The 11,489-nt window shown below is 32.7% G+C and overlaps 1 protein-coding gene across 2 annotated transcripts; it reads left to right on the forward strand.

Moving 5' to 3' along the window:
* Nucleotides 1-3,942: 3,942 nt before the first annotated feature.
* PUB8 (plant U-box 8) lies at nt 3,943-6,560 on the forward strand. 2 transcript variants are annotated; one of them, XM_082888002.1, is made up of 3 exons: nt 3,943-5,375; nt 6,184-6,285; nt 6,364-6,560. In XM_082888002.1, exon 1 carries the CDS (start codon nt 4,154-4,156, stop codon nt 5,258-5,260), a length of 1,107 nt encoding a protein of 368 aa, XP_082744128.1. In that variant the 5' UTR covers nt 3,943-4,153; the 3' UTR covers nt 5,261-5,375; nt 6,184-6,285; nt 6,364-6,560. The 2 variants fall into 2 exon arrangements, with proteins under 2 accessions (XP_082744128.1, XP_082744127.1); XM_082888001.1 differs by having other exon boundaries at nt 6,184-6,560.
* Nucleotides 6,561-11,489: the final 4,929 nt, after the last annotated feature.

Genomic DNA, 11,489 nt, shown 5'->3' on the forward strand with positions numbered 1-11,489 from the left:
TATATATATTTTTTTTCCAAAAAAAAGCCAAAAAAACTAAAAAACTAAAAAATCAGCTTTTAATCAATTTCCCAAAATAAGATCTACCAAATTTTAATTAACATATTTAAAAGTATTTTATGGATAATTATACTTTTATAAATATTTTTTGAACCCTTCTTAGCAACTTGGTGATGTGAACATTCACATTAAATAAATTTGACATGGTAATGTTTTACGTTAATAATGTGAATGCTTATATCATAGAACATTCACATTGTTAATGTGAATATTAATGCGTGTTTCATCTTATTATTATTAGGGTATTTTGATAATCTATAAGATTATTAGAACATAAAAAAAAAAAATTATACTAAGTGGAATATAAGTAGGTGAAGAGAAATTTATAAATAAATGTCGCTAATTATATTAAGTTCATTTAAAATTTTAATTCACATAATACTTAACTCATTTTTTATCAATAATTTATTAATCATGTAATTTAAAAAATAATATTGTCCTATCTTTTGCACTGAAATATAACTTTTTTCTTATTTCTTCTTATTTTGTTACATCAACTACATTAATTCTAATTTTTTTAACCTTATGCTTTCTTTGTTTGGATGGAATACCTTTTTTAGAAAATATTTTTCTTATTTTCTAATATTTAGTACAATGAAAAACAAAAGTCAGTGAAAACATTTTTTTATGATCAATAAAAAATAAGTTTGTTTGGACAAAAAAATATTTTCTATTTTTAAAAAGAAAAAATTATTTTTTGAACCAAAGGTGTCACCTCATTACTACCATTACCATCACTTTCACCAACATCACAGTCACAACCACTATTACCATTATTACCGACACCATCTCCACCTCCACAGTCATTACAACTTTCACTACCACTACCACTACCACCACTACTACTACTGCCGCACCATTACCACTGCCACCACCGCAACACTCTACCTTCATCTCTACTTTGTCACCGCTACTACCACTACCACTAATATAACTATTAGTATATTAATTTTAAGAACGCAACTAAATATAATAAAACATTTTGAGGGGTGGTTTGGAGTGATCTAAATAAGTGCACTTTTTGACTTTTTATGAAATATGGGTTAAGTATGGGTTGGGTTTGAAGTGATGTGATAGAAAGGTGATGTGACTTAAATAAGATGATGTGACTTAAATAGGATAGTGACCTTTAACTTTTTGACTTTTTTAGGTTATGACAAATAAGGCCTTATTGTAATTTGAACTTGTTATTTTTTGATTTCATAAAATATATATGGGTTCATTTGAAAATTGATTTAATTTTTTAACTTTTTGACTATTTTAACTTGAAATTAAAAACATGATTTAGAAAAAAAAATTGACCTTTCAAACATTTTATAAATAAAAAAACATAATAATTATAAATTAAATATGATATTTTATCTTCTTTAACTGGCTTGGTTTAGGATGTTCTAAATAAGTATACTTTTTGACTTTTTATAAAAGACAAAATTAGTCTAGGGTCCCTCCCCCACTTTTCGTAATGAAAGAGATCCACAAAATTATTTTTTGATGTCTAAGGTCCCTAAACATATATCAGAGAAATTTGACTCTTTGTCTCTTCTCCTCTACTGCAGAGCAGCATTTCCTCTCTCTCTCTCTCTCTCTCCGAAACCCTAGAGAGAATAGATGGGCAATATCGATCGAAACCAGACACTCCAAGATCCAATTCTCTCCTCTCTCTTGACCTCCAGAGTTCTTGAATGGTATTTTTGCTGGCAAATCTGGAGGAGAATTGATGTCCTTCATTTTCAGACACCTTGGCTTGAAGACGAAGACATTGCGTGTACGAGTTTCCTGATGAATATCAGGATTAGAGGAGGAGGTATGGATGCTACAGTCTTCATAATCAGACTCCGACCCGTCTGCTTCTTCTTCTTCTTCAAATTGTTGTTGATGTTGTTGTTGATCATCAGTATTCAAACATATGTTATGCTTCGGGGACCTTTAAGCTGACCTGGGAGGAACCTGAATCGCTCATCAGTTCAGGCAAATTGGTGATTTATCGGGATGGACAACGGTACTGGACCAGTGGGCTTTTGTCATATCAAAATTTCCCGAACATGCCTATGTTGAATGGTCCTAATTCTGCATTCCATCACAACCTTTTTCTAGTATCAAACAAAGAAGAAAAGTATCTCACATACTCTGTTTATGATGAACCACTACTAATGTGGAAGTTGGAGCCAGAGGGCTATATTGTTGATAGTAGTAATCTTTTTATTACACCATATTTATTTTGTTATGGGTATCAATCGGGTAGTTATGATGGTTGTGTGAGCTATTTCGGGTTTTCCTCATGCCGGTGCAGGAAAGATACGTTCATGCAAAACAAGCAAGGTTCGAAGGAAATACTGTTAGCCAGCGCGACGATATTTCGGGCTTAAGCATTAGCGATTGTATGGAAAAGTGCTGGAACAATTGCACTTGTGTTGGGTTCACCACAAGCAATAGCAATGTTGGTCCAGAGAAATTCTCTGGGTTCCAAATTAAGCATTCCAAGTTCCAAATTGTGAACTGAATTTTTTTTTTTCATTTGAACTGAATTTTTTCTAAGTTGAAACCAGAGAAATTCTCTAGTTTTTGAACTGAATTTTCTCTGGATTGGTTCAGAGAAATTCTTTGGTTTCGAGCTGGAACTTGGAATGCTTAATTTGTATAAAACCCAATGTTTATGAAATCAAATTTTGAAACCCACTTGTTGAGAAGGATAACAATATTGATGTTGTTCGATTTCATCTCTCATTCTCTCTAGAGAAATTCTCATCTAAAGAAATTCGGGAATTTCTCTAGAGAGAATTTCTCTGGAAAATGCCAGAGAAATTCCCATTATTTGATTGACACCAAGAGCGAAGGCAAGCAAAGCAGCAACCAGAGAAATTTCTCTCACAAAATTTCTCTCAATACCAAAGAAATTTCTCTCTATTTTCATTTTGACCAATTTTTTCTGGGTTTTCAAATTTCTTTGGATTCATTTTGACCAATTAAAGGCAGGGAGGGCAGAGAAAATTATCTATCAAAAGCTTCTTTTCTTCTTTTTTGTTTTTTTCATTCATTCGCCAAATCTCAATTGCATCCATAAATACCCTTACATTGGATATGAGTTTACTTATGATTGTTTATTTTCCATTCCTTTCTCAAATCAGAGAAATTTAAAAGTAGCTGTGAGAATTTCCCAAGCTACAAGTTTCTCAGTGGAATTTCACACAATTGTGAGAGATACTCTCAAAGCTTCTTTCAGAGAACCAGAACCAACAACAACGCTACATATATAAATCAGAGAATTAATTACAATTTTTTCTAGAGATGTAATTTTGTGAAAAGGCAGAGAAATTTCTCTGGGAAAGTGGGAAGTATATGGAAGGCAGAAAAATTTGGAGAAGGGAAGGGCAGAGAAATTTACAGTGGGAAGTTTAGGGAAGGTCAGAGAAATAAAGTCCAGAGAAATTCTTCCTAGAATTTCTTTGGACCAATTTTCTCTGTGACGTGAATTTTCTCTGAACCAATTTTCTCTGGATCAACTTTTGAGGGACCTTAGACATTTTAAAAATATTAGATGTCTTTTATGTTATAAAATTTTAATACGAGGGATCTTAAAAAAAAATTCCTTTATAAAATATGGATTAGATTTATGTTAATTTTGAAGTGATATGATAAAAAAATAATATAACTTAAATAAAATGATATAATTTAAATGGAGTAATAATTTTTTACCTTTTAAATGCATGACAATAAGCTATGCAAAAATGATTTAGATCACTAATTAGTGGTGGCTCTAATAATGTGGCAGTGGGTCTCACCCATTGCTACATATATGTTGTGTCTTATTTTTTATTTTATTTTTTTTCAATTGTCACCTTACTAATGATGAGATTAGTGATGACAAATTAATATAGCATTGCTCATAAGCTATGCATACAAACCCATACTTCCCAAACGACCTCTTTATACAGAAGTGAGGAGTATTTCACAAGTGTGTAAACGCTCCACGTGGGTGACCTAAAATCCTCAGGAACCTCTCTCTCTCTCTACTCTCTCTCTTTAAAGTGTTGATAGATATAGAAAGAGAGAGAGAGAGAGATACAGACTTTGTGAAGAGAGAGAGAGAGAGACGATGGCGACGGCGTTTCCCGACGACTTCAAGTGTCCGATATCTCTAGAGATAATGTCAGACCCTGTCATCCTCTCTTCTGGTCACACCTTCGATCGCTCTTCAATCCAACGCTGGTTAGACTCCGGTCACCGTACTTGTCCAATTACCAAACTACCCCTCTCCGAGCCTCCTTCTCTCATCCCCAACCACGCTCTCCGAAGCTTAATTTCCCATTTTACCCTCGTCTCTCTCCCCAAACCTCACTCCTACCCTCAACCCCAAACCCTAATCTCCACCCTAACCTCCCCTTCTTCACCTCTTCACTCCAAGCTCAGCTCCCTCGACCAGCTCACCCGCCTCTCCAAGCGCGACTCTGCTCTCCGCCGCCGGCTCACCGAGTCAGGAGCCGTGTCGGCGGTCCTCAACTGTGTTGACTCGGACGACCCGACTTTGCAAGAAAAAGCCATGAATTTGCTCTTGAATTTGAGTTTGGATGATGACAACAAGGTAGGTTTGGTGGCGGAGGGCGCGATTGGCAGAGTTATCGCCGCCATGCGCGGCGGCGGGTCTTCGCCGGACTGCCGTGCCGTGGCGGCGACGATTCTGACGAGTTTGGCGGTTGTGGAGGTCAACAAAGCTACGATTGGGGCTTACCCGTATGCGATTCGAGCCCTAGTTTCGCTTCTCCGAGACGGTAATGCCCGAGAAGTTAAAGAGGCCGCGACCGCGCTCTACGCGATTTGCTCGTATCCGGATAATGGGAGACGGGCTGTGGATTGTGGGGTTATACCGATTTTGATTAGTATTGCCGGCTCGGGCCTCGAACGGGCCGTTGAGGTATTGGGTTTGCTGGCAAAATGTAAGGAAGGTAGAGAAGAGATGGTGAAATTCAATGGTTGTATTCAAATTTTGGTTCGTGTGTTGAGAAATGGGAGCTCCAGAGGGGTTCAATACGCGCTATTAACATTGAATTCGCTGTGCAATTATAATAAAGAGATGTGTTTGGAGGTTTTGAAAGAAGGGGTTTTTGAGTTTTGTGTTGGGTTGTTGGACGATGATAATGAAAAAATTAGGAGAAATGCTTCTAGTTTAATCCAAGTTCTTCGGAGGAAGCGGTCGATGGGTTGATGATGACTTTGAATTCAATTCAATTGAAATATGGAAGATTTTGGATGGAGATGGGAGTGAAAAAGACGGGCTTTATCAGTGAGATTGTTGATTATGTTGTCTTCCATCTTTGGAGGTGAGTTGGCTTCTTTTTTGTTTGATAGTTTCATTAGTTTCTGTACAAAAAGATTAGATTTTGGGTGGGGAGGGAGGAGGGTGGGTGGGTGAGTTGTTTTTTGTACCTTGTATATTTCAATAATGATACAGATATGAGCTCTCTGTTTCAGCTCTGTTTATGGGAATTCTGAAATTGTTTCTTTCAATTACTTATTTTTGTTAACAAACTTTCTCTGTGTTCAAGCAATTATGTGTTACATTTGTGGACTTGATCATGATCAAATGAAATAATTGTGAGTGCTTTTGAAGTAAAATTGATACAAAAGTGAAAATGTTCTATTTGGGTCAGTGTGAATTGTGTTTATCAGAATGAACATAACCATATTCAAATCCAGAATATAGGGAATTGTTAATCCTTGGAATGCATACTGATAATGATGCATTTTAGGAGTAGACATTAATTTTAGTACTCTGCATTCGTATATGTGATGTTGGGAATTTTTGTTTTTGAATGCTGTGCCCTCTATGATGGTTTAGAGAGAATCACTGGCTATTCTAGTAGTTTCTAAGCTGCTTTGTATGGTTACATTTTTGTAAAGTGTTGAATTAAGAATGATGCAGTTGAAACTTTAATGAAAACCGGACATTCTTGAGTAACAGTTACATCTATTTGGTTGAGAACAACGTTCTAACAACTTGGAATGAGGAAAGAACAACACTAGCATATTTTCCTATTTTGAGTTTGTGAGTTGTTTTGTTTGTGTGCAAGGAAATTGATATGTTACTGATAATCTTGTAACATATGTCTTGCTTTTCGTGTGAGAAAGTGTTGATGGCGACAGTTTCCAGCATAAGATTTTAGTTGGAGAATTTGATCGGAAGAGCATATTTGGCTTCTAGGAGGGCCATGATCATCACAAATAATCTCTGTAAGTAGTTTAGAATGTTTTGTAGCTATTTGCTAGATTATTTGACCTCTCCATAATTCTAGTAATCCATTTCTACAGCAAATCTATGAGAAGCCTTAACCTCCCAATTTTGGCCTTTGTGACTGTATTCAACTTTCTCATTTCAATTGTCAATTTTGTACGGTCTTACTTTTTTGTGTTGGGAGTTCATTTAGGTTGTGTTTGGTTCAAGAATTTAGGGAAGGATTTGGAAAAAGAAAGGGAAAGGGAAAGGGAAAGGGAAAAATATGGTAAAATATGAATAAAATATATCTTTTTTCTTTACTTTTCTAAATTTCTCTCCAAATTCATGAATCAAACACAGCCTTGATGTTAAAATCATTCCTTGTTAAATAAGAACTTGAGAAGAATTAGTCTAATAAGTGCGTAGGCCTCAAAATGTTAGCACGTTGGTCGTGCAAGAAGGAAACGGGTTAGGAACTATGTCACATGGATTCGGGTATACGTGTCGGGTATGGATATGTATCTAGAGGTCGAACTCATCAAATCATAAATTTAAGAGTATGTGGATTCGGTAAAAAAATATCATATTTTTTAATTTTTAATCTAGTATGTGAGATAAAATGATATTATATGTAACTTAATAGTATTAAAATGATATTTATAGCAATTATACAACAATATGTACATATAATAATTGTGTTATATACAATTATATAAGAAGTATCTATTGAAAAGTATTCGACACATATTTCATTCCTTTGTCCAAGTGTCGGGTGTTTGACATGAGTATTTGATTTATTTTAAAGAGTCAGTGTAATATAGGTTAGGAACTAAGAAACTAGTTTGAAATTTCGAAGTCTACATTTGCATTGTATATCAATTTACTCTTTAATTGTGAGGCTTGAACATGCGACCGTATCTATGTTCCATTGTTGTTGTTGCCATTCAGTTGACGCTGAAATGCATATTGTTGCCTGTCTAATTGATCGGTCTTGCATGACTTGCTTCTCATGAAAACTTGGTTCATTTTTAGCTTATGTATTGAGTATATTCTTAGGCCCTGATGGTGTGTAGCACATTCAAAGTTTGGTGATCCAACTTTCTGAAGTACAAAACTACTTGTAGTCCAATATCAAAATTTGGTTCGTCTATCCGCTGTCGAAACATTTAAAATATGATAAAAACAAACCGTGCACCAACCAATATGCATATGTGGATTCTACCGTTATATTGTATTAAATATATGCATAAATCTATTTTAATACAGTGACCTTGCTTAATGTCGTACGTTATTTTTAATAATTTTAGAAAATCTTTGGTAGTAGATTTGCACGCCTGCGATTCGATTCCTTTTAGCTTATTAACTATTTCAAAAACAAAAGGAAGCAGTTTTGTACAAACATTGACTTTTTTTTAATAATCTCTTTAAACCCTAAATTTATCAAACTGTTGTAGGGCTGATTATATTATGAGCAGTAGCTGCCGGCCTGCGAAAGCGATGTTATACATAAATAAAACTAGGGTTAAAGAGTGTTTATAATTTATTGTGATTGTTTATGACTTCGTGTTTTTCTGATTTTGATAAGAGTTTTGGTTGATGGAAACTTCAAGGAATATACTTTGTATTGATTAATGCTGACCTTGTGTGTGGTTGCATCACAAAATTTTCATCGCAGGCTGCAGCAGTCCCCAACGTAACTTCATAATTTTGTTTGCAAAGAAATTAGTGCTGCCCTACCTTGTTTTGTTGTCAAGTTAATTTGGTCCTTTATGTGATTTGTGAGTGATTATCCTATGGTCATAGATATCCGAGGTTTGTCCTCTACAAGTTGAGAAAAAATAGAAACTTGATTTATTTATATTTTTTTTGTCACCTTACAACCAAATGGTAAAAGAGACTGGACAGTTGGTTTAGTGATTCATCTAAATTATAAATACATTTTTTGAGATTTGTTTAAAATACAGATGAGTTTCTATAGTTTAAAAAATTACAAATATCTTCTTTTTAGAATTTTTTATTTAACAGAATTAATTGAAAAAATAAAATTTATAATTGCTCTCTTATACAATAATAAAATTACTTAAATTATTAATTGAAATATGTTTTTAACACCATTAAAAACTGTTAATTGACTTAATGATTTATTAATAAAAGAGACAATTTGTAATGAAATTAGAAACTTCAGATGGTGAAATTTAATTTTCAAAATTACAGAAAGTGATTTGTATTTTAATAAAATTTCAGGAGATACATTTGTAATTTATCCTATAATTTATTAGCCCTAAAAAAGCACAACAAACAGTTGGGAGGGGGACGCACTCTTCTTACTTTTTCTTCCTTTTAAGCACCCAAGATGACGAAGCACTTTCCATTCTTCTACTCTCCTTGTTATCACTATCATTCCCTCATTTTTATTTTATTTTTTTATTTTGTTGTAGATTTCTCGAACTCAATTTGATGTTGGATTTGGATATAGGAGTGAGAAGATCAAAATATGCTAATTGCAATTAGTATTTAGATCTTGAATTTATAATGAGATTTTGATGTTGGATTTGGATATAGGAGTGAGAAGATTGAAAGATGCTAATTGCAATTAGTATTTATAGATCTTGAATTTATGGAGAGATTTTGATGTTGGATTTGAATTTAGGAGTGAGAAGATCCAAAGGTACTAATTGTAATTAGCATTTAGGTCTTAAATTTATTGAGAGATTTATCAAGAGAAAAGAAAAGGAGTGGAATAATAAATGAATTAGAAATTAATGTTCTTTATTCATTTTTCCTTTTTTTTTTTTTTTTTTTTTTGAGGAAATATTTTGCCTTTGTTGTTTCCTCACAAAATTCAAGCCCGAGCGAGAGAGAGTAAATTATTTATACATATTCATTTTTCTAAAGTAAATTGAATAAAAAATAGATTTTCTGAGAAATATAAATTTTTTTTTTCTCCCTAAATCCAACCAAAAGAAGAAAAAAAAAAAGATTTTAATTATTTTGATTTTCTATTTTTCCCCTACTTTTTCTAAAATCAATTACAATGAAACTGAACTCAATTAGTTTTATTTATTTATTTTATATATAGTGCATATAGTTTTTCATGTAGAACTTTGAAACTGAAGTCAATTAGTTTTATTTATTTGTTAAATGTATAGTGCATGTAGTTTTTCATGTAGAACTTAGAAAATTAACAAGTTTTATAATATGTTTAAGTTTACTTGTTAATAAATTGATTTAAAATGAGTTTTAACAAGTCGAGTTCAAGTAATTCGTTAAATTTTTTTTCCTTTTTAAATTTTGTTTTTTTAATAAGGTTTTTTTTTTTTTTTTTTGGTACTGCTTCTACAAGTAAGATAAGGATTAGGATTATGGACTTATGTCCCTTGGGCCTTGACCTTTTCCTAAAACCACAAAATAATAATATATAGAACTTTATATCTCACCAGATAAAAATAATTTAGATTGATTTTCTCTTGGAGTTTGAAGAAAATAAAATGAATTCAATATTTTGGCCTAATTACATTAACTTTTCTTCTAGTAAAGTTAAAGGGATCAGAATTAGTACAAATAATATGGAGATATAGGAATAGCTAAAAGAAAGTATACACTTCAATATAAAAGGGATAAGAAATCTTTTTCATTTATATGACTAACAAATTATTGATGAATAAGAGATGATTATACCAAATGTATAAGCTTAGATTATACCAAATCTTTTTCTCCGTTTGGGAAGTGGGTTGACTTTTTGGCTTTTTGATTTTTTTAGCTATTTTAGCCTGGGCTAAAAAGCTTGGTTTGGGAAGGATTTTTTAGTTTTTTGACTTTTTTGACTTTTTTTGTGAAAGAAGAGTGTAATGATTATGGTTTGGATGTGATGTTTTGTTTGTTGTGGCTAAAATAGCCTATTTTATCTTTTGTGACTAAAATAGCCCCAAACCTCCTTGCCAAACGGAGGTATATTTTATTCAAACTTTAGGAAAGGCCAGTGTAAATTATTCCAAACTAAGGATTTCTCGCTAAAAAATGAAAAACAAACTTGTATATTATGAGGTTAACAAAAATAAAAATAAAAAATCACATGTGTCACCGAATGGGCCTAGTTGTGCAATTATTTACATGATGGATTCTCTACAAGGCTCCAACAGAAAATCGGTTTTGCATGACTCATTTAATAATAGAGAGACAAATAATTATTTGATTAAAATATAAGAGAAAAAGTTTAAAAAAAAAATATTACATTTCTCTCTATAATTAAATAAACATATCATGTAAGATCAAGGATTTCTCATTTTCAAGTGGGACATGTTGGTGGGTGAGTACAATAATCTTTTAGTCTTTAATTGATTTTGAAAGAAGTGTGGATGCAATGAAAAGGGGTTACGTAGTGAACAAACAGGATATAGAAAGCCCACATAATGATGTTTACCCCTCAAAAGCCAACAGCATCCACCCAAAAAAGCCCTGAACTTAAGGCTATGATCATGGATGATAATGTTAAGATGAAGCTTCCCCATATCTATATAACTATATACATACACAGAAAGAGAAATACTATGAATCACCCAAAAAAAGAAAAAAGAAAAAGAAAAAATCATCTCAAGTCTTTTTCAATCGATTAGTTGGTCGAATATAAGGTTTTTCAATTGTCTAGCGACAGTTTTGAAATATTTTCATAATACATTTTTTCTTATTTTTTTCAAAGTGAAAGTCGTTAAGATTTAAACTACGCATACAATCCCTAAACCTATAGATCTTGGAAACTATTAATCACAGAAAAATAAATAGATAGAACATGTAGATATACAAGGTTCGACAACGTGCATATGTCATCGGAAGTCACGCTAATCCACTATATTGAGTATAGAATTACAAATACTCTTCTCCTTCCTTACACAACCATAAAATTGTATAAACACTATCACATTATATAAGGAAAAACCTGTGGGCCGAAATTAACTAAAATGCCTAAAAACAATTTAGCCCAATCTGGCCCCAGATTACAAGCCTCCAAAGTTGGGCTTTCTACTGAAAGTTGTCAGCATTACATTAAACTATATCATTATATATGACAATTTTATAATAATTTTTATTTGTACATCGTTATTCAAAGAGAGTTTCTAAAAAAAAGTAAGTATGAGAAGACTTATGGTCACCTTCCCAGCATGCCATGCTCCTGGAGATTCTTAACAAAATATTTCTCAAATTTAAATAATATTCAAATTAAATA

The sequence above is a fragment of the Camellia sinensis genome, chromosome 9, assembly GCF_055761805.1.
Source record: "Camellia sinensis isolate YWXY chromosome 9, ASM5576180v1, whole genome shotgun sequence".
Classification (NCBI taxonomy): Eukaryota; Viridiplantae; Streptophyta; class Magnoliopsida; order Ericales; family Theaceae; genus Camellia; species Camellia sinensis.

Excerpts from the sequence above, each read along its gene's own strand:
- PUB8 (XM_082888001.1), top strand. The coding sequence starts at position 4,154 with ATGGCGACGGCGTTTCCCGACGACTTCAAGTGTCCGATATCTCTAGAG.